The 24,677-nt window shown below is 38.6% G+C and overlaps 2 protein-coding genes and 1 long non-coding RNA gene across 3 annotated transcripts; 2 read left to right on the top strand and 1 right to left on the bottom strand.

The window, feature by feature from the left end:
• Window positions 1–4,794: 4,794 nt before the first annotated feature.
• LOC123257025 lies at window positions 4,795–12,951 on the bottom strand. The gene is made up of 2 exons (XR_006506931.1): window positions 12,633–12,951; window positions 4,795–6,800 (listed from the first exon to the last, which is right to left on the bottom strand). It is a non-coding gene; the product is annotated as an uncharacterized LOC123257025 (long non-coding RNA).
• An 839-nt stretch (window positions 12,952–13,790) lies between these two features.
• On the top strand, window positions 13,791–24,463 carry LOC26515027 (phenoloxidase-activating factor 2). Its single transcript, XM_014905447.3, has 2 exons — window positions 13,791–13,960; window positions 19,099–24,463. The coding sequence occupies exon 2, from the start codon at window positions 19,099–19,101 to the stop codon at window positions 20,389–20,391; it is 1,293 nt and encodes a 430-aa protein (XP_014760933.1). The 5' UTR covers window positions 13,791–13,960; the 3' UTR covers window positions 20,392–24,463.
• LOC123257008 lies at window positions 23,234–24,061 on the top strand. The gene has a single exon (XM_044714193.1). The coding sequence runs from the start codon at window positions 23,234–23,236 to the stop codon at window positions 24,059–24,061; it is 828 nt and encodes a 275-aa protein (XP_044570128.1).
• Window positions 24,464–24,677: the final 214 nt, after the last annotated feature.

Genomic DNA, 24,677 nt, shown 5'->3' on the forward strand with positions numbered 1-24,677 from the left:
TTTGTGCATTTTGTAAACACAGCTGCGCAGTCGCCGGCCGCTTCGTTCCCCGCCGTCCGGTGATTCCTCCTCCTCCTTCTTTCGTGCGCGACGCCGTGCGAGTTCCTCTTGCCCCCGCTGCTGCCCCCGCATGCCGTCTGTGCTCGACGCATTTCTCCCTTTCCATTTTTCTAAACACAGCAGCTCTGGCCCATCAGCGGCTGCTGCCCCTCTTGCCACCTGTCTCGGTGTGTGGGAGATCTAATCTCCTCACATACTAATCCTTCCCGAAGAAATCATAACCGCAATCATAAGTCCATCAAGCAGACAAAATTTCCTTGAACTGGCTCTCATATATCTTTGAAAGATCTCTGTCGGTGGGAAATTTTTTTCAGCCGTGGTTCAATTCATAGATTGTGTTCATACTCAAAGCAACCAAGCCGTCGTATACAAACCTCAAAAGATTCTCGGCCAGACAGTCTTTCATACTTCCTGCTAATTTCCACTCCTAGCCCAACCCTATTATCTAACGCACAAAATTCCTATAAAAAGGGTAAAATCTACAGAAACTGCTTTTCACATGCTCATCTCTAAGACAAAGAGAGCGCTCTCTATACGCCCTCGTAGCCTTTTTAGATAGAGAAGGGGATTTCAACAAAGTTCTCCCAAATTACATTACCGACGCTCTGACGGCTCTTGAGGTAGATAGCCACTTGGTGAGAATCATTGATCAATTGCTAACCAGCAGAAAAGTAACACCTTCACTGGGTACATCATCCTTAACAAGAGCCGTCTGCAGATAAACCCCGCAAGGGGAAATCCACTTCCCTCTCGTATGGAACCTCTCGTAAATTCCATTTTATGAAAGATCGAAGAGGGAGGCTAAAAAGTAGTCGCATATACGGATGACGCTTTAATCATTTCCCAGAAAGATACCCCCAATTGAAACTACAAACCCCAGCTAACTCGACAAGTTGTAACGTCATAGGGGTAAACTCGTAAAAAACAGAGTTAGTTCTCTTCAGTAGGAGATATAAAATCCCAACCCTTATACCATCAAATAAAATAAGCTGAATATACACTGCCTAGACGAACCTACACCATTGTTTGGTGTACTGGTATGGTGGGCAGCCCTCAACAAGAAAAACAACCTTAAAATTAGGAAAAATCCAGCGACCAGTAGCACAATTGTGCACTTGAAACCTCTTAATAAGGTTTGATCCAGGACCAGCTGGTGCAGAAGAAGCAGTCGAAGAGGCCATTCTAAAGGCTTACCCAGGCATACCGGCGAACGAGCTAAAACACTCGATCGACATGCTTTTGGATCGCACAAAAAGCTGTATTAAAGCAGAAGGAGACTATTTTGAATAAAATAAATTTATTATGCCGAAAAAACCATTCGTTTTGTTTTGTTTTTTTAAGTTTACTTTTATTTTATTTCACTTTGGAACGCACCTTGCATACTCGATCACTAGTAAATTAAAAACGGTCTCAGACGGTAGATCATTTCGAAATAGCCAATCAGTATGACAGTAGCCTTATCTGAGTCACTGGTTATCGGGACATCGCAGGCAACTACATAGGACCAATAGCCACTTATAATCTTCAACTTAGGGTAGCCAAAAAAAGAAGGAACAAGCTCTGCTAGGACTCCGTTTCAAATTGCTGTTGGCCCGCAAGTGTGGCCCATTATCTGACAGAAAAGAACAAGCCGCATCAGCGGGTGGATAGAGCCCGCATCAGCACGGCTATAAGAGTCATCACGGGACGTTAGCTAGTGAGAAACTGCGAGCATCTTCTATAAGTAGGACTATGCGTCCTTCAACGGGAGAGGAATTAGGGGGATTAGATGCATATGCACTAACACAAGATAGGGAACACGGTTTAAGTGTCTCGGAGATTTGGCATAGCAATGATATATATTGTTTTATTTATATTGTTTTAAATATATAAATATTGTTATTGGAAGTGGTCCGATAGGGTATAAGCTTTCTCCTTGTTGGTTCTTGCCCAAGTTTTCGACTTTGTTTTTATGGGAAGGTTTTTTATATTTTTTTAAGAGTTTTTTGGTAGCTTTTCAGAAGAAATAGTTTGTGGATGTTGTCGTTGTCGTTGTCGTTGTCGTCTAGGATTGCAGTCGGTTGTCTTTGTAATTTTGAAGGATGTATGTGAGTGCACTTGATGCTTTTTTAATTTTTTTTTTGTCGTTTAGATGTTTGGTGATTTGCCTTATTTTCTTAAGTTTATGTTTTTGTCTATTTTGGTTAATTATATAGTCAGGAGTTTTATTTAGTGTTGAGATGTTTATTGTTGGTGTTCACTGGGTTTTTTTATATTATTGTTAAGGTAAACGATTGCCGCGACTTGACTCTGACGGATCTTGATTATTAATGGATTGGAGAGGGACGCTGAAATACTAATAACCGGAGAATTATTAATTTTGAAGTTGATTGCATTGTATTAGGCCGCTCACTTTACACTGGGCATATTTCGAGTGCCCATATCTTTGCCACATTGTACATTGAGATATTGTCCGTTTTATGCTGAGATTGCTCAAAAGTGACTCAAGTAAGTGACTGCTTACTTATTTTATAACAGTTTGGGCACATGTCCTAAAGGTATTTCGATCTACTAATAGGGCCGTGCTCAGGGAAGAAGGGGTGGTCTTTGTACCTTCATTATGGGACATGGTCGTCATGCGAATAATCGTAGATCGAAATAAAAAAGAGTAGGAGAAGAACTTCGAAATAATATTGTGAGGGCGCGCAAAATTCCATCAGGTGAATAACAAAATATTATATTCGAAATGTATGTTCATTACCGTTATAATTCAGGAAATGTTCTTATGAAAACATAAACAAATTTGGATGTACATATTTCATAAGAATGTAATGCTCATTAGAATTCAGAAAAGATATCTTTGTTTAAAATTTTCATTAATATATTAAATAAATATACATATATATTTCAAACATTATTCAAAACATTATAATCAATATTAAAGTGTTTTTTATGATTAACTTTACTTAAAAAATGTTTAGATTCGAGCCAAGATTAAGATTCACTATTAATTTAATTATTATAGGAAATTCAATTTTATTTTTGGCATCATTGGTGTTTTAATGCACTATATTATTTATAACTGGACGTTCTGATTTTAAGTTTAATTTCTTTAAGTGTAGTTCGAATTTAGTTTTCGGTACTCGGGTACCGAATATGTTAAACTGACAATATTTTTAGAGAATTTTGACCCACTTTACTGGCGGATATGCCGTACTCACTTTAAGTCCAATGTCGACAGGTGCGGACTCTAGACACTGTTAGAAATCAGGACAGAAAATATTGGCAATTTATGCCAATGGGCGGCGACGCCCAGCTGATCCAAATTTATTTTTTTTTTATTTTTTAAAACTAACATAAATTTAAGATAAATCAAGAAAGGAAAGCTAAATTCAGAAGAAGCCGAAGTTGATATACCCTTGCAGATATGTTGCAGCTTATATTATTATATATCGGCCGATCCTTATAGGGCAGATCGGATTTGGATGCCCAAAATGCAAAGCCAAAATAGAAAGTCTTATCATTCTAGCTGAAAAAAAACAACGAAGTTATGGCCTTTCCGATCAGTCAGTTATATGGCAGCTATAGGATATAGTCGACCGATCCCGGCTGTTCCGACTTAAATACTGCCTGCTAACAAAAAAAAGATATGTGCAAAGTTTCAAGTTTATTGATAACTTTAAAACTGAGAGACTATTTAGCGTAAAAAAAGACAGACGGTCAGACGGGCATGCTTATATCAACACATAAGATGATCCTGATCAAGAATATATATTCTTTATAGAGTCGGACATGTCTCCTTTACTGCTTTGCACACTTTTGACCCACATTTTAATATCCTCTGCAAAGGTATAAAAAATTGTTTTAAAATCTACCGAAACCATTTTTGCCCGAATAGAAGCAACGGCTGTATAGCTATATGTTACGCATTTTACGCAAATAAGGAAGGACACATGTAACTTAAACAAAGACAAAGCTTATAAACTTACAAAAATATTTCTTCAATATCAATAAGTAAAGTAGAGTTAACCATCAAAAAAGTACCATGTATAGATTAAACAATTTGCGCACCCGCATGGAAAGGACTGTAAATGATAGAGGAGAACCGAGGGGGTATGAGTTGGAACCCGCTAACGGGAGCGGGACATGATGCTGGAAAGGAGGATTAACGGCTGGAAGAGAATCAAAGGGGATTAACGGAAGCTCCAGGCGCTATATAAGGAGGACCACTGAAACGACCCAGAAGAAGTCTTTTGGGGGTGCTGGAAATTTTGAGTTAAAGGACCGCCTTTGGAGAGACCGACAATCAAGTTAAAGATTTTTTCTAAATGGTTACATGGGTTTCACGGTTTTCCAAACATTTTGTTTGTATTATTGAATTCTATAACATAGAATATCATCCTTAATTTTCAAGCTGATCCGACTGATAGCTTCGGAGGTACAGCCTTGAAAAGGTGGATGCTCGAGGTCAGGTTGATCGCCTGACCTTTTATTGTCTCTTAAACCTTTGAACGCGATTTTCTCAAAACTATATTTTCAAAGTCTGTTGTCAAGATTTCTCGCGAAATACTTACCGATCTTAATTAAATTTTACACAGGTCTTTGATACATAATTTAAATGTTATCTTGAACAAAACATTTTTTAAATTACAACTATTAAAAAAAATGTATAGAAATTTTTATAAAAACGTCTGCCAAAAATCTTTTTTTTTTTCATCCGGTACCTAGTTTATTGTCTTTACTAAAACAAGTACATATTTTTTTATTTTTATTTCTGATGATTCTGAACAAGTTCTGCTGACAACGCGGATGCCATTACCCAAACACAACAGGTAGCCCAGTCTCGAAGCATACAAACGGATCGGTCATTAGGTATATTTAAGCCATCTTCATTATTTCTGGGCTCGGGAAATCACGTCGAATCAATGAATTAGGTGGAATTTTCCCACAAACTCTGTGAGCTAGTCGGCATTTCTTCCCAGCATTTTGTTTCCGGCATTTGTTCCCAGAAAATATACCAGTTTTTTTTTAAATCTTCAAAATACTTCGAAAGATAATTTAAAGTAGTACCCAAGCGAAAACACGCAAAACAAGCGAAAAACCCTCATAGGACATGCAGAGAGCTCACGGGGAGATCGCAAAAAACCGCATCTTGGTCAGAGTTATCGAACAAGGATTGGAATCACGAAGGATTCCCAGAGACATGTAGAGGTTGGTAGAAGTCACCCAAGCTAAATGCTTCGCGGTCCTGGCCAGGGAACCTGGCCCTGCAGCTGTCTGTCAAGACGTAGTGTGGTTCCAGAGCATTTTCAGATAGACTTGCGATGACAAGTGGTCCATAGAACTATACAAGTCTGCGGTAGAAAATTTAGACAAGGTCTACTAGGATGCCAAACATTTTGCGCTGAGCCCGAGTGACATTCCTTGTAGGCCCCAAGCGAGCATCTGGATACCGGTATCCATCATGGAGCCGGGTTAGACACTCATCATGCTCCAGTGTTAAAATCCGCACTTTCTCATAACGAACTGGCAAGTGGCGAAGGTGAAACTAATGGAGGGACCAACTCTTAATCATCAATAAACGTAGCTTCCATAGAGGCCGGGGGGAGCTAAATTCGGCTTCAGCTCTGTCACCGTAAATGTGAACAGATCGGACTCCGTCGCCTCCAGAGCAAAGACATCGCAGATCTCAAACAAAACTGGCCATCAAGATTGAAGTCTCAGACGCCGAAGATGGCACCACCCCAACAAATATTCAAGCTCGTAGCGTTACATTTGGTGAAACCGACGTGATCGCGCCTTTTGTTGTTGCGATAGTTAAAAAGGTGCCTCGGATAATTCGGAAATACCCACCGCCTTGCATTGCTACATAGTCTGGAGACTCGACACGCACCTCGCTTCCAGCAAGTAGGGAAAGGCTTCTTCGGAGATGGAAGGAGGTGAAAGCCATGTATTATAAATTCAAGGCTGCAGTGCAGAAGGAGGAGGTGGATGATGGAGGATTTCAACATCATGATACTAGAGCCTTTGGAAATTTTGATTGGTGATAAATTCACCACGCTCCAGGATTGTAGTGACTGAGTTATAGTGAAATTGGGAGTGGCTTATTCTGGAAATACTCCCAGCTTTCCGCTTTATCTCATCAATGCCCAATTGCATCACTCTCGCCACACTTTTTGTGAAGACTGCCATGTCTCCGGATACCGCCGTAGTTTTTTCTGATGAGGCTGACCGAACCAATAAGTCCTTAGTTTCGGATGATGCCAAGATCGCCATTAACAAGTCTATCGCTGCCGGGATTGTGTCGGCAACGGCCGCCTTCTCCCGGGATTTGGATTTTGCAGTCGGCATCAATCCGCATCGCAGTCAGCAATTATGTCGAGTTTTGGCCATGTCTCAAATGAACTCTTGGATGTTATTTTAAGCGCCTGGCTTAAGCGCTTGCTGGATGACTCTCGGTCTGGATGGACACGACAACCTGCAACCGAGAATGATTGTCCTTGGTATCATAAAAAAGGTTATCTGATGGAGCTGTCCCATGCCGTTGTGAATTTTTGTTAAAAGTTGAAATTTAAACGGGCGGAGAATGTTGGGACTTGTGCCAGCATCAATTAAATTCTAATTATTAATAACACAGGCCGACAATTTCCAATTTTTTTTTCTTCTACGCAAAGTTTTAACTGCTCCACAAACTTTAGGCTCCACTGAACCAAAGTCCAGAACAAACATAGGTTCCATCACCCACAGTTTCCGCGGTACACCTAAGAGAAGAAATTGATCAAATTTACTATATATTGAATTATGTAGGCCGTCTAATTGAGTTTGACCAACTAAAATTAAAAAATGGCATCTTTTAGTTACCATATCTCTATATTCATAGAAAGTTAAAATCTCCAATTTTCTACATTTATTTTTAGGCTTCTATGATTTTTTCCACAAACATTTTCCAATGAAGATTTTTTTTTAACTCAGAAGATAATACCATGTTTTAATTTTGGATTTAAGGGAAAACTAGAAATAACTTTATTGAATTGGTTATAGTTAGTTCCAATTTTCAACACAACATTTTATTCAATTTAATATAAGTTTTTAATCCCATATTTTCAACAACTACTAAAAACTCCCTAAACCAGTTGAACCTGCACGAGATTTATTTTGAATATATAAAGAGTTCTAGAAAGCCTTGCTGGTAGCTTTACTCTAAATATAACGTTACATTTCAATACCATATTAATCAAAAATCAGTAAATTCCACCTGTTATTTGCGTTGAAAATACTATTCTTATTACTTCAAACCAAAATACATTTGTCCGATTTCTAAAAACAACTACTAAAAAAAAACCAAAAAAATTGTGTCAAGAATACCCCAAGTACCAGAAAAAACTTTAATCGACCAATTAGGTAAACATTTTCCTCAATACAACAATACAAACAATACAATTTAAAAACAAGAAAGGAAAGCTAACTTCGGGCGGAGCCGAAGTTGATATACCCTTGCAGTTCAGTCGCAGTCCGCTAGGTGGCGCCACGCATCTTATATTATTAAATATATAGCGGATCGTATATAGTCGGCCGAGCCTTATGAAATTTGGCATATTGAATTATTTTGCCCAAAGAGTAATCTGTACCAAGTCCCATCTTTGTAACTTAAAAAACACCAAAGTTATGCCAATTCCGATCGTTCTATGACAGCTATAGGATATAGTCGGCCGATCCTAATGAAATTTTGTACATAAGATATTTTGGTCAAATATAACATGTGTGGAAAGTCCCAACCCTCTAACTTAAAAAACACCAAAGTTATGGCATTTCCGATCAATCAGTTATATGGCAGCTATAGGATATAGTCGACCGATCCCGGCCGTTCCGACTTATATACTACCTGCAAAGGAAAGAAGGGTGTGTGCAAAGTTTCAACTCGATAGCTCCAAAACTGAGAGACTAGTTTGCGTAGAAACCGACAGACAGACAGGCAGACAGACGGCAGACGGACAGACGGACATGCTCATATCAACTCAGGAGGTGATCCTGATCAAGAATATATATACTTTATAGGGTCGGAGATGTCTCCTTCACTGCGTTGCACACTTTTGACCAAAATTATAATACCCTCTGCAAGGGTATAAAAATATATACTGATATATATTAGGAAAGAAGGTACGAAATTTAATCAATGATAATATAAAACAAGAAAGGAAAGCTAACTTCGGGCGGAGCCGAAGTTGATATACCCTTGCAGTTCCGTCGCAGTCCGCTAGGTGGCGCCACGCATCTTATATTATTAGATATATAGAAGATCGTATATAGTCGGGCGATCCTTATGAAATTTGGCAAATCAGATTATTTTGTCCAAAATAGAATCTGTACCAAGTCCCATCTTTCTAACTTAAAAAACACCAAAGTTATGCCAATTCCGATCGTTGTATGACAGCTATAGGATATAGTCGGCCGATCCTTATGAAATTTTGTACACAAGATATTTTGGTCAAATATAACATGTGTGGAAAGTCCCAACCCTCTAACTTAAAAAACACCAAAGTTATGGCATTTCCGATCAATCAGTTATATGGCAGCTATAGGATATAGTCGACCGATCCCGGCCGTTCCGACTTATATACTGCCTGCAAAGGAAAGAAGGGTGTGTGCAAAGTTTCAACTCGATAGCTTTAAAACTGAGAGACTAGTTTGCGTAGAAACGGACAGACGGACAGACGGACAGACGGACATGCTCATATCGACTCAGGAGGTGATCCTGATCAAGAATATATATACTTTATAGGGTCGGAGATGTCTCCTTCACTGCGTTGCACACTTTTGACCAAAATTATAATACCCTCTGCAAGGGTATAATAAGATGATAAAAGTATACTAGTCAGATGGTACACTATAAGTACACATCAATATAAAAGTAAGCTTGCCCACTTTTACCAGTAGCTACTAATTAACTAGATAAGACTACTCCTTATTTGACGAGTTGGACGAGTAGTTTTCTTGCCTTGACTTAATGTAATTTTTTCATGAAATTGAATTATAAGAAAGCTCACGGACTTAAGCATTCGTTTTTAAAATCACTGCAGCTTCATAGCTGCCAATCATTGGCCATAACCGAATCACTCAGATACCTCAAGCTATACAGCTTTATATGCAGTGAAGTCAATATATAAAGTTGCAGGCAAGCATCTATTAAATTGATTGAGCTCGATCACATGTAGAACATCTCTTGGTCCATCAGTACGACATTTGCCTCATCCCTTGGCATAAAGACATCACGGCAACTGCATTGCTGACGAATTGCGGCACCACCGCTCCAAAGTGAAATGGAGGGTACCGCCAGCTCATCCAAGAACCAGCTTAGCAAGGACCCCGTTTCAAATTCCCAGTTGACCCGCCCTATCTGGGTCAGAACATCCCAATTACTAAGGATGGACCCGCATCCTGACTGAATTCACCCTACAACGACTACCACGATGAAGGTAAAGTTTAAAATCTTCTATACCACTGTCAGCCGTGCAATCTTTCAGACTATCACATTTCAGTAATAGATTCCTAACCAAAATCTCGGAGGTGTCAGGAATAAATAATAATAGGACACAAAAATTAATCCATGCGTCGGGGTGGGGGAATTTTTATATCCCGTGTTTCTATACGAGGGATGGGAAAATCCAAATACGGCATCACAGGAATCATAGTCACGACCTAAGTGTGTCGGGTTTTTTTGAGTTAAAGCCCGACAACCATCATAACCTAATCTAACCTAATATGGCACATGTGATCGTGTGGGTAAACCTACCAAGGCCATCAATGAGAGGTAGCGATTTAGTTGAACTGCAACTTAACGCAAAGTACACACATAGAGCATAAATATATAGAGCATAAATATATGGATGTCAAGGAACATATTTATTACACATGAAAAAAAGAATAGCACGTTCGTCTTTTCATATTTTCAAACGCACGTTCATATAAATTCCCTTTATTCGCAGCGCAAGGACTCTTATGGTCTAGCAGTTCCCCCATCCCCCATCCCCCAATGTTTCTATCCTGTATCTGACATCATTGAGCTGTTATTGAGGAACCTGTCACCCAAGTGTTGAAGTCCATCGGGGATGGGCAGTGGCGTAGAAGATGCTCGACAGTTTTTTCCCCTTCTTCGCCACTGCAACTGCGGCAGTAGTCGTTGTGGGGTTAATTCATTCACCTAGCCTGTGTGCATTCGCCTATGTTCCCACTAGCCAATGACTCTTATAGCCGTGCTGGTACGGGCTCTATCCATCCTAAGAAGTTGTGATGATATTTTTTTTTGAGATTTCGGGCCAGAGATGGTGACGGTGTCCCAGCTTTTTCTTTCTTTCTTGTTTTCTTCCCTAAGTTAGAGCTTGTTTGAGGCTATTGGTACAACGGTACCCTCCAGTTCTCCTGTGTGGTGGTGTCTGTGCGAGCCAATTCGTCTGCTATGCAGTTGCCTGTGATGACCCTGTGACCCAGATGAGGCTTATGTCATACTAGTTTGCCATTTCGTGGAGAGATGATCTGCAGCTGATCGATTTTATAGTCGCTTGCCTATCAATGTATATATTGACTCCTCTTTGTGTGGAGTTGTGTATGTTTAGGTATTTTAGTGCTAACCTCATAGCTGATTTGTGAGAAGATGTGGGTTACATCTTTGTGGCATAGTAAGGATCTTGCTGGGTTCCCTTATGTAAGCCGGGATCCAGATCCTTGCTTTGGGTGTACATGGGACGTCCCGCCAGCTTCTAGCTGGTCTACCGCCGTCTTATATAGCTCTACGAAACTCATCGTCGCAGGCCTTTACGCTGCCTTGGAACCACCCCGCGTCATTGGAGGAGGGGGGCCTGGTTCCTTGGCCAGGAGCTCAAAGCATTTTGCTGCTAGGGCTGCTTCGACCCATCTCCACTTATCCCTTGGGACTTTGCCGTCAGGGTTACCCCTGTCGATAACCAAGAGCAGGATGCGGCTTTTTGCAAGCTCTACGAAGGAACGCTTTGGATGTGTGCGCAACCGTTTTGCCATTGGTTCTCCCGGCACATCTTGAGATCTCTCCCTTTTGGGATGTGCTCCTGCTTCCAAGCTGGGGTTCTCCTTCGGCCCATTCCACCTTCTTCAGCCATTCCGTGGGAGTTTTGGCTGATTTGGCCCGTCTGTGGCTACGCTGAATCTGGGTTCCCTTATGTAAGCCGGGATCCAGATCCTTGCTCTGGGTGTACATGGGACGTCCCGCCAGCTTAGCGCCAAGTTTGCTAGCCGCTTCAGGTTCGTTACCCTTTCCCGCACCTGCAGGAGGCCTCACGACACTTGGGCCGGGAGATGCCGCCATGGTGGCGGTAGTGAGTGGTTTGCCGTTGGTCACCCCAATTGGGGGGAGGGGTCCGCCCGGACCCCGCATAGGTTGCTAGGTCGGACGGGTGGGACTCACTCGTCACTGCCAGTGTTGAGGGTTTTTTAGGAGATCCTGGCTCCATACTGTGGCCCGATGAGTTGCAAAGAAGAGACGGTCGACCCAGGCGGAGATCCGGGACGCCCAGGTAAGGCTTCTTAGAACAGGGCAGAGCTTGTATACCGGGCCCACAGGTTGACTCTCTGGGGTGTGGTATGGGATGGGAGGTGGGTAGGTATTGTAGTGAAGGAGAGGGGAAGTGTGTGAAGAAACTATTTAGAGGCGGCAACACAAGCGCATCGTCGGCACCACTTACGACGCGGAAACCCGCTAGCTGTCAGGGGTTGCTTATATGCGAGAAGAATCCCCGAGAAGTGAAGAAGATCCTTCGCATTATTCACAGCTAACCTTAAGTGAAAAGGCCATTCGACATCTAAGTTAATTTATTTTATAAAAAACTACAATAAATAAATTACATCTAGCAGTTACCATATCTTTAATCAATTTAATTAATTTATTCTCGTATCTGTACCGCGGAAACTGTGGATGATGGAACATATGTATATTTTGGAATTTGTTTTAGGGGAGCTAAAAGGATATGGAGCAGGTGATATTAGGTGTGCAGATTTTATGCGGAGAAAGTATATATATTCTTAATCAGGATCACCTCCTGAATCGATATAAGCAAACTTGTCGCTCAGTTTTAATGCTATCGAGTTAAAACTTTGCACACATCTTTTTTTTGTTTGCAGGCAGTATATAAGCCGGGACGGTAGGGATCGGTCGACTATATCCTGTAACTGCCATAAAGCTGATTGATCGGAAATGCCATAACATTGGTGTTTTTTAAGTTAGAGGGTTGCGACTTACCCCGCAAGGTATATTTGGTCAAAATATCTTATCTACAAAATGTCATAAGGATCGGCCGATCTACAGCTATCATATTAATGAATGATCGAAATTGGCACAACTTTATCATTTTTTAACTACTCACTAACTTCACTAACACTTCAATTAGAAGGGACTACTTGATCTGAACACCACCAGATTCACCAGAGACAAAAACAAGTGCTCTTTCGCCTTTCGCCTTTCCTTTTTTAATTGCTCCTTGACACTTTCTAATTTTATTCCGCTGTTAGGTCCCTGAAAGCGACTGTTATCTAACATCTAAAAAAGGCCACTACCGGTAATAGCCTACCTTAACAGGGATCCGCTACAAGGTACATTTCACGAACTAATCTTCTAATGAGCCAGAAAGGAAAGCTAACTTCAGATGCAGCCGACGCTGATATACACCTGCAGTTTAGTAGCAGCTTATATTATTTATATACATCGGATATACCTTATAAAATTAAGCAAATCGGATTAAGTTGCCCAAAATGGAATGCCAAAATGGCAAGGCACAACCTTGCAATTTTTAAAGATGCTTGGGTTTGTTTGAAACATTTTAATTAGAAAATTTATTTTATGGTGAAATTCTCATAAGGATCGGCCAACTATTTACGATCCGATATAGATATAATAATATAAGGTGCTACTTAACTGCAAGGGTATATCTACTTCGGGTTCGCCCTTTCCTTTCTTGTTTTAAATACAAATCAACAAGCACAGCTGATTGACAGTTGAATCTGTAGTATGTACGTAAACTTGACTGAAATCACAATAAAATTGTTTCACACTGGAAAGAATTAAATGTATTTCCTAAACATGTTTTTAGTTCACGATCTGAGTACTAGGCTTATGACATATGTAAATTAAGTATGTTATTGACCCTGCTCATTAAAGAATCGAAACCGCAATTGAAGCGTATTTCAAAATATATTAAATACATCTAAAACTGGTTTTGATTGAAACAATCTTAATTTAATTTTATGCCGACAAATAAATTTAATAAATTTAAATTAAAAATAAATTTAATTTTATGCCGAAAAATAAATTAAATTTACCAACAATAATATTTAAAATATTATTCACAAAAATATAAAATGTGAAAATTAAATAAAAATTTATATAATTTCTAATCTTTGTTAACCTTTTCTTAAGACTACCGATAAGAGATCACCGATTTATTAAAATTGATACGTCGTTAAGCATTATTCTTGCTTATAGCGTTGAGAGAAATACATATGTACATATGTAGATGTAGACAAAAATATAAAAAAATTTAGAGATTTTAGGTTTAATTTCATTCGTGCGCCTATAATATAGGCCCTATATACAATGTACACTGCACAAGTAAAGCTTATTTGTTCATATTTTTCTCCGTAAGCTTTAACATCTGACAGGGATAGAAATATGAGCTTTTTCGCTCGCACTCGACTGAAAACTTCCCAAGATTTTGTGAGCGAGAGATAAATATAAGATGCCATAAACCCCTCTCGCACGCAAGTGAGCAATCCACAAACTTGATCAGCAGGCTGAGTATCTGTACTGATCTGAATATACATACATGGCTGTGTCACAATATTAAAATTATTGAAAAAATAATCACTTTCACAAGATTACTCAAAACACAAGGAAGGCACTGTAAGTGACAATATTTTAAAAATAGATACGCATTTTTGATATTCAGACAAAACTACATACATATATAAATCGTTAATATAAATCATTTTCCAAGAAATATGTGTATATAATATATTCCGCGTATGGTGATATTTTGAGCAAATAGTTGAGGGTTTGTATGTTTGTACATTTATGTGTTTAAACAAAGATAAGTTTAAAGATTGTAAGTGAATTTAATCTTTGCTTTTTATGTGTACATATATACATACATATGTACATATATATTTTTATGGATTTTTTTCAAAAACGTTTTTGTGTTGTAAGCGTACATACACACATACAGTGGCGAGCAAAATTGAGTGCATGTTCAGAACTCAGACTTTCGTCACCAACAAAATCATAACCACACAAGATAATCCCAAAATGTTTTTGTTTTATATTCATTATTTTATTCTTAATAAATTTTAAGCAAAAACAATCATGGCAGAGATAAATTCTAGGAGAATTACAAAAAAAACGAAAAAAACCCGCATAAACTCAATTTTGCACGTAGGCACTTTTTTGCCTATTTTCGCTTTCTAACTTCTCTTATCAGCACAAATCGGCAAGATTCAAAATTATTTTTGATTTTCTATTATTCTTAATGTTCGTAGCACAGATTAAAACGTGCTTCAGGCTAAGCAGAGTGTAACTCAATTAGCTTGTAATTATAAATAAATTGTTCGAAATTTGCGAGCATAAAAATGCGAAAATTTACTGAAGATATTGAAAATAATGTAGTTAGCCTGACCGAGAATGGTTGTACATTCCGTGTAATTTCCAAAAAGCTTGGTATAAGCCAATCGGCGGTAATCGCTATTCAGAAGAGACGGAATGTGACTCCCAAAGCGCAAGTCGCAGGTCGCAAGAAATTATTGAAGGAGTCAGATGCTCGACTAATGATGTCGGAAATGAGAAAGAACAAGCTTCTAACTCCAAAGGGTGCTTCCTTGGCTATAAACAAGAATGTTTGTGAATGGACAGCTAGAAGAGCGCTGCGAGACATTGGGTATATTGCATGTGTGAAAAAAATCAAACCTGCAGTATCCGTTAAAAATGTTAAATCGCGATTGAAATTTGCAAGGGCACACAAAAATTGGACTGTGGACGATTGAAAACGTGTTGTTTGGTCTGACGAGTCCAAATTTAACCGATTTCAGTCCGACGGAAAGCAATATTGCTGGCGCAGACCCGGAGATCGTATCCAAAGACACCATGTAAAACAAACTGTGAAACATGGTGGTGGAGGTATTATGGTTTGGGGATGCTTCACGTGGTGGCATGTTGGCCCTCTACAGTTAATAGAAGGTACTATGCGGAAAGAGGACTACCTACAAATATTGCAGACCAATCTTCCCAATTTTATTGAAAAATGTGCTTATCCCGAAAAGGAAATTGTTTTTCAACAAGATGGGGATCCGAAGCACACGGCCAAAATTGTTAAGGAGTGGATTGAAAAGCAACCTTTTAAATTAATGGAATGGCCAGCACAAAGTCCCGACCTCAATCCGATTGAAAATCTTTGGTCAATCGTGAAAAGACGGCTCGGGCAATACAAAGCAGCTCCATCAAACATGGGCATCCTTTGGGAGCGTGTTGAAGCTGAATGGAGACGTATTCCCAAAGATATAATTGAAAATTTGGTAGAGAGCATGCCTAACCGTGTAAAGGAAGTTATCTCAAATAAAGGTCTTTGGACAAAATATTAATATTAATTTAATAATTAAAACATCTAGAAACGTGCATAATTGAGTTTATGCGGTTTTTTTTTCGTTTTTTTTTGTAATTCTCCTAGAATTTATCTCTGCCATGATTGTTTTTGCTTAAAATTTATTAAGAATAAAATAGTGAATATAAAAAAAAAAAAATTTTGGGATTATCTTGTGTGGTTATGATTTTGTGGGTGACGAAAGTCTGAGTTCTGAACATGCACTCAATTTTGTTCGCCACTGTACATATGTACATATGTAAGATTGATAAAAAAAAAAAATATTTCAAAATAAAGATTTTGGCTATTTTAAAATAAATCCAAACAATATGTCAATATTGAATATTTTATAAAAACCTGTACCGGATTTTAAGCCGCACTTATTAGAGAATAATTACAGACAACCATTTTGGCTAAGTGCAAAAAATTGCTATAAACACAAAAGGACGAAGTATGTATCTCTTGCATCTTGCAGTGTACCATTGATTGATCTCCTTTGTACAAATGATCTTTATTAACTTTCATAATATATAAAAGTAGTAGTATAAAAGCTACGCAGTAATAATCTTAATTAAGCTAAAAGGAAAAATTGTTATTTTTGTTTGTTACATTGTTAGGATAGGTGAAACAATGACGAACATCATTACTTTTTTGTTAATATATTAATAAGGGAGCAATCGTTATGTAGTTATGACCAGATAGGCCAAAGATTCAGCACACTAAGCCACACAAGCTTTTGAAAGCGCAGTGCTTTACAACCCAATCTGAAATGGCGCTGACGGATCCATCGTATCAATGGCGGTCGCGCTGACTCCCATCTGCGGAAAACCATAATTACAATTGACGGGGAATTCAGCTATCGCTTATTCTGACACGCGCCTCGCTCATCAAAGAAGATTCTTACAAGGAGGCAACCGATACTTTCCAGCTTGGTGTAAATTATTCCAAAAAAAATTTAATTATTGTTTTGCTTTTAAGTTTGCTTAAACGCACTTACATTTTTTACATTTAAAAAAATGTTGGAGAAAGCCCCAATCATCTTTTAAAATACTAAAGTTGTAGCATTGCACTATGGTCCCAAATCCCGATTTGGTGGCATAAAATCGAATATTGCATCTATCGAGCTGAAACTTGGCACACTTCATTAATAGACCACTCTAAATATTTAAGCAAACTTTCAAGTAAGTTTGACCACGCCTACTCCAACAGCCCATATACACATCATGACGTATACGTGATGTTTTCTTAAAATTTGATCCTCCTTCATCATAAGTCAGTTTTGGTCTTCCCTTCTTTAAATTTTCCATCTCCGAGTGATTTTCCAAATGTATTTTAAGAGACTTTAATAGCCACTGTGAATGCTTTTCTCTGAATGTTCGCATATTCCGACTGCACTTTTGCAGGTTTGACGTAACAAAAATTTCAAAACTTCTTATTTTTTTATTTATTTCACTCCTTTTGTCGTCGCTTAGGGTACATTGATCTATTTGACCAAATACAAATTCAGTCAGCGCGGAAGAGTGGCGCCCGCTGTCCATCCACACGTCCAGCAACGTGGCGTGACAGAATTCAAGCACATCTAAATAATTATAGCATCGGAAAAGCCGCAAAAAGCCGCAAACGAAACTATTATTAAAATTTAATATAAAGTGTCTACTATTGTTTAACATACATTAAACAACGCACAAATACGCACAACACCTTTTTTCCTCTACAGAAGACGAACACTTTTGTCAGCTTTTTGATTTCCTTGGACAACACAATTATACAACGTTAAACAAATTACCACACAAATTGTGTTTATTATTCGTAATTTACATACCTCCAACTTCAATATCCATTTTAAATAATAGAAAAATATTGTTTGGTTTAGATTTGCCAAGCTCTCAAAGTTATTAAATATTTCCCGCCAATTTTGTCACAAAAATCAGCTGCTCAATCACCTGACTTTAAACATCTGTAAAAATTGCAAGGTTGCATTTTTGACAAAAATATTTATTGATACTTTCTATCTAGGGTATCTAGTTTAAATATATAAAAAAAAAATTCAGATTTTCTTCCATGAAATTTGGGACTTTATGCCACCAAATCGGGATTTGGGACCACAGTGCATTGGAACGAATTGGACTATGTATACCAGTATGTGGATATAATATATATAGTTTAATATAATATTTATAATAAATTTTAAAAAAAATAATGTGCATTTATTAAATTATAACTCAATATTGCTTTTAACTACATAAGAACACTCAAGCCTCCAGAAAATACATGCTACCCAAGGCTGATATCCAAGGCAAAAGGCTTCCAAATTTATACTATGGCCAGAATTGAATTAAGTTTTCAATAAAAGCATTATTAGTTTGATAATTATAAAAAAAATTAAATTGTAAATTAATTTAAACTTAGTTTAACATTTCGCAATTATAAACAAATACGAAGCTCTTTTTACAACCAAAACGACGAAAAAGATGCACACTAATTACGCGGGATTTTGATCTTCTTCCCTCCAATGTATAACATAAATTTATTATTGAAATAATATTTTTCATTACAAATTAGAACCAAGATATCTATCTTTTATTTTCAACTTTGTAAAAATATATTGTAAAATTATAAGAGTTATTTGTTTTAAAATTTAATTTGTTTTGTTGTTTGTATTTGTTAAGTTTTAAAATATATGTTAAGAAATATCTTTTATTTTCAACTTTTGGGTACCTTTTACAAAACTTTTATTTTTAATTTTTTAAAATAATAGACAAAAAAATTATTTTAATTTTTTTAATTAAAATTTAAAAACAACTTATTATTAATTTCATTTGTATAAATTGGCTTAAAAGTTATATATTGTTAAACGTTTTTTGGGTTTCAATATTATATTATAGCTTTCCTTTCTTCTTTTTAATTCCATTTTATTCACTGTCGCACGAGAAATTTTTCCATCATACTTTTTATGTTGGTTTTGAAATTTATAAATTAATATAAGGGAATTGGATATTTTAAATTAATTATGACTTAATTTAGAGCCAAACAAAATAAATAAAGAAAGAAAATATAGTTTTGAATCTAAACAAATTGTCGCACTAGACAATGAAAAAAACTGATAGTCTGATTAGAAATTCGAAATATACTATTAAATTAATTAAATTTAAATTATTTACAATTTTTTCCTATAAAAATGTAAAAAAAAAATACTTTTAATGAATTTGAATTTTTTCTGTTGCGCACTATTAATAGAAAAGCTGGAATGATTAACATTTTTAAAACATTTGAAAAACACTTTTGGAAAAATTCTTATGCGCAACGTGATGAAAAACAAAATTACATAACATTATTAGCTTAAATACTATACATATCTAATTGTCCTTTCATTTTTTTAATATTGTCAGTAAACCTTTTGTTTTTTTTGCAGATGATGACTGTCCTCAAAAATATTTGTTTGACAGTATCGATATTTGCGACAATTTTTTTTGTACCTACACAAGGAAAAGCACAACTACAATCGAATGCTGAGAAAAATATTCAAGAAATATATAACACCAATCCTAGTCCTTTGGATACCATTCAAAATAATCAGGGGAAAAAAAACGGAGGAATCGACTTAATTGTTAACCCCGAGCCTTCAGATTCTTTGATTCCAACGACAAACTTTAATTCTATTAGTGGTAAAGCGGCAACATGTAATTGTGTTCCTTACTATATGTGCGATCCGTCAACAAATAGTATAACAGAGGACGGTACATTTGATGGGTACGGTGTAATTGATATTCGATTTAACGCTGATGACCCTATTTGTCCATCTTCTGTGGATGTTTGCTGCGCTAGTAATCAAACCCGCTCTGAGACCTTAAATCCGACCCCTTTGGTTCAAAGACCAAACCAACCAAAAGGTTGTGGCATTCGTAACATTGGATTGGATTTTACTTTAATTGGAGCTTCGCAAAATGAGGCTGGCTTTGGCGAGTTTCCATGGACGGTAGCTCTTTTGCATTCTGCCAATTTTAGCTATTTTTGTGCTGGCTCAATAATTCATCCACAAGTGATTTTAACCGCTGTGCATTGTGTTCAACCTCATAATCCAGGAACTTTTATAGTTCGAGCAGGAGAATGGGACTCTCAAACCACAAGGGAACGTTTACCATATCAGGAACGTACTGTGAAAAATATTATTAAGCATCCGCAATACAAAAGTAGAAACATTGCAAATGATTTTGCACTTGTTATTCTTAACCAGCCTTTTACATTAGATGATCATATTAATGTGGTGTGCTTACCACAGCAAGGAGCCATCCCGGCCACTTCTATTACATGTTATTCCACTGGATGGGGAAAGGATGTTTTCGGTTCTCAAGGGAAATATAGCGTTATCATGAAAAGGGTTCCATTGCCTGTGGTTGACTTTAATTCTTGTCAGGAAAGGCTTCGAAAGACTCGACTTGGTCCGAATTTTGCTTTAGATAGGTCATTTATGTGCGCGGGAGGACAACGAGGGATTGATACCTGTCAAGGGGATGGTGGAGCTCCACTCGTGTGCCCCATTGGAATACCATCTGAAAATCGATACACGCAGAGCGGAATTGTTGCATGGGGAATTGGTTGCAATGATGAGGTACCAGCTGCGTATGCTAACGTAGCTATAGTGCGGGATTGGATTGACCAGCAAATGCTAGCAAACGGATTTGATACAACGGTTTATATAGCTTAAAAATACCAATAAAATATAATACAAATTATAAAAAAAAAAATTACAAATTACAAATTAAAAAAATACAAAAAAACAACATTTAAATAAAGGAAACTTTATTTAAACTACCTTTATATCGCAGGTATCTCAGGTCCCAACGAAAAGTAAATTTTACACTGGATACACTGGTCAAAAAGACTGATACACCTAAAGCTGAGCACCCTAGAGCACCTAGAGCACCCCTGACCTTGTGTATTGTATTCGACCGAATGTTTACATGTAACCATGTTATTGTTGATATAAATTGGAATTGAAACATTTTATGAAATTTAAATACTTTTTGACTCCGGCCAGCATATTTATTCATAAATTTAAATTTTGATTATTTAATAATGCTTTTAATTTTTTCTATTACGAAATTTTTGATTTTTCAGTTATATGGCTGCTATAGGATGTGTGCGATCCGAATCGTTCCTCCTGAATCGATATAGGCATGTCTGTCTGTCCGGCTGTCTATTTCTACGCAAATTAGTCCCTCAGTTTTAGAGGTATCCACTTGAAACCGAGATCGGTCGACTATTGATTGATCGGAAATGCCATAATGATTTGTATTGGCATTACTTTGTTGTTTTTTAAGCTAGATGGATGGGACTTTCTACGGATTCTATTTTGGAAAACCAAATCTGATCTGCCAAATGTCATAAGAATCAGCCGACTATATCCTATAGCTGAGATATTACTGAACGATCGGATATGGCACAACCTTGCTATTGTTGAAGGTTCTTTTGGGGTTGTACAAAAATATTTATATTAGAAAATGGTGATGATTCGATGGTGAAATTCTCATAAGGATCGGCCAACTATATACGATCCGATATATAATTTTTTCGTCCGTAGAGCGTTTTGCTGGCCGCTACGTCGAACATGAACTCGCGGGAATAACGGTAGGTCCCGGAGTCGTAGTCAAAGAACATATAAAGTCTGACTAAATTTACCTGGATTCTGCAAGGGACTGCTCGGGTTGACCAGGCGCTTGCTGTGATCAGGCTGGAGTTGATGTGGGCTACTTGAAGTCCTGGGCTGGTTCTCCTCAAGTACATATGGTATGGTGGTTCGGCTGATTCCTCTTCGGCCGGTCCTACTTGTGGTCCGTTTCACGGTAGCAACACTCGAAGTAGGTTGGATAACGCGGTTCCTACTTGTGGTCCGTTTTACACAGGAGCAACATTTGAAGTAAGTTGGGTACGCGGGTTCTACTTGTGGTCCGTTTTACGGGAGCAACACTTGAAGTAGATTAGATAATGAAGCTCTACTTGTGGTCCGTTTACACAGGAGCTACTCGATGTAGGTTCGCTGATGAAAGTTCTACTTATGGTCCGTTTACACTGGAGCCACGCGAAGTAGATAGCTTTAAGAGAGTCCTACTTGTGAACCGTTTTACACAGGATTATTCGAAGTAGGTTGATTTTAATTGCCGTAGTTCAGACACTGAGTAATGAGACGATTCACTCTGATTTCGCAACTATCTTTATTTCAGAAGAACAATTCTTATATAAGATGCTGAATTATACATAATTAAATCTAAGGAAGGTCAATGTTATGGACGTGCTAAAACTAATGTTAGTGCCAGGGACACCCACCTCTGAGTCTGCTGACTCAGATTGCCTGTTCATGCATTGCTTGTTTTTTGCTTGGGTTTTGCTTGCCTCTGTCAGTCGGTCATTAGTCCCGCTGATAATGCTGATTTCTACACGCCTTTTCCGACGCATCAACCAAGGCATATGCTGCTGCCGTTTACTGTAGGTTTCGACATGAAGACGGAACATATTCGGTTTCATTGGTGGCTGCCAAAACTATGGTAGCACCACTGAAACAACAATCACTACCACGGCTGGAGCTTTGTGGAGCATTGCTGCTAAGTCGCCTGGTACGATCACTCAAGGATGGTTTACGACACAAGGATATACAAGTTTACGCATGGTGTGATTCAACAATTGTATTAGCCTGGTTATCATACCCACCATCGAAGATGAAAACATTCGTCGCAAATCGCACATCGGAAATTCTTGAAACGTTGCCACGACACGCCTGGCATCACGTAAGCTCAAGGGAAAACCCCGCAGATTGTGCATCGAGGGGAATGATGGCTACACAGCTCATGGAATTTCACCTCTGGTGGAACGGACCAACTTGGCTACACGATGAAGATGAGTATACAGTCAAAATGCAAAACTCAGAACTCTCTTTGAATATTTCAGAAACCCATGCACAAGACGAATTGAAGACAACAGCCATGCTCACTCTGAAGGAGATGGACAATTCATTATCAGAATTTGTCGAACTAGTCCACCGCGCCTCATCCTGGAAAAGGCTGGTACACACCGTGGGCTATGTTTTACATTTTATTGAAAGACTGAAAGAGCCGCGAAAACGAGTCGAATCCACGATACTGTCTTTTGAAGAAATCAAGGCAGCACAAATAATATGCCTGCGGAACGCACAGGCGTGCTTTGGAGATGACAGAAGGCTTCTACAAAAGGATCAACCACTGCGAAACTGGTCGCAGTTATTCAAGCTAACCCCATACATTGGACAGGATGGTCTGCTACGAGTTGGAGGCCGTTTGAGGCAATCTTAATTACCAGAAGAAGTCAAACACCCGATATTACTCCCTAAGGCACACCACATTACGAAGCTAATCCTGGAACACGAGCACTGGGTAAACTTACATCCAGGCACATCTGCACTGTTTGTAATAGTTCGCCAACGATATTGGATAATTGGAGCACGCAACCTGATAAGAAAGGTCACCCACAACTGTATCAGATGCTTTCGTCAAAGACACCATACTACGCATCAACTCATGTCCGACTTGCCAAGTATCAGAATCACACAATCACTTCCCTTTGTCAATTCTGGATGTGATTACGCTGGACCAATTACTCTCAAGGATCGAAAGGGTCGCAACGCTAAGAAGTCAAAGGGATACATATGCCTCTTCGTGTGCCTCGTCACCTCGGCACTACACCTGGAACTAGCCACTGATCTCAGCACGGAGACATTTCTAGCCGCTCTGAGAAGATTCATGTCGCTCCGAGGAAAATGTGCACAAATCTACAGTGATAATGGCAGGAACTTTGTCGGAGCAAGGCGAGCATTGGACGAGATGCAACAACTTCTGGCATCTTCACAGCATAAGGATCGAGTCTCGCAGACATTGGCAGATGAAGGCATTAAATGGGTCTTCATTCCACCGTACGCACCTCACTGGGGAGGAAAGTGGGAGTCTTCCGTAAGATCAGTCAAGCTTCACCTGCGCCGCGTCATTGGCAACACTATCCTAACGTTTGAACAGATGCACACCCTATTAGCACAAATAAGTGCAGTGGTAAACTCAAGACCACTGTACTATACACCGGACACCGACGTCACATATCTGTCTCCAGCACACCTGTTGATAGGCAGATCATTCACAACAATTCCCGAAGGCGACATGAGCCACATACAGGAAAATCGACTGGACTACCAGGCACCAGTAATACCTAACTACGCTACAGCATCGCCCCAAGTGGGGAACCACCCAACCCAATGTGGAATTGGGAACAGTTGTTCTCATCCAGGATTCGAATACTCCGCCAGCAGCCTGGCCACTTGCAAGGGTCATCTCAACTCACACAGGAACAGATGGTAGAGTTCGTGCTGTCAAATTGAAAACTGCTTCAGGAGAAGCAACTCGCCCTATAACCAAGATCGCAGTTTTACCAAATTCAGGAACGATGTTTCAGGGCGGGCCGGGATGTTGAGGAACGGAATGCATTTGGGCAACTTTGTATCTATTCATGCTGCTGAGTTTTAGGCAACATGAATCTAATTTCCCCTTAATCATATTGTAAGAAGTTCTATATACAAATAACCATGGCAACGCTGATCGACGCGCCGCCATTTTCTTATATACTTAATAATTTCCCTTTTTCACACATATGTAAATCCATGTATGTATACCTAAGGCATCAATGCGCTGCGTCGCATTTAGTTTATTCAGTTATTTCTTAACCGTCAATCAATAAACACCACAGAATTCATATACAGTCCACCGAGAAGCAGTTTCATTTCTGACCACTTATTGCTAATAGGTTAGGTTTGTATATTGCAACATGCTGATGCATATTGATTGGATCAAATTACTAAGTGTGAATATAGGGTAGTAGGTCTTGGCACTAGGTGCCAACATTACCCAATGGACATCTGAAGTCTGAGCGAGACTCGTCACCCTTGAAAATAAATACGTCTCTCGCACTCCCAATCCT

Source organism: Drosophila ananassae, chromosome 2L (assembly GCF_017639315.1).
Source record: "Drosophila ananassae strain 14024-0371.13 chromosome 2L, ASM1763931v2, whole genome shotgun sequence".
NCBI classification, from domain to species: Eukaryota; Metazoa; Arthropoda; class Insecta; order Diptera; family Drosophilidae; genus Drosophila; species Drosophila ananassae.

What these genes read in the sequence shown, in the direction of transcription:
- LOC26515027 (XM_014905447.3), top strand. Translation starts at nt 19,099, where the DNA reads ATGATGACTGTCCTCAAAAATATTTGTTTGACAGTATCGATATTTGCG.
- LOC123257008 (XM_044714193.1), top strand. Translation starts at nt 23,234, where the DNA reads ATGTCCGACTTGCCAAGTATCAGAATCACACAATCACTTCCCTTTGTC.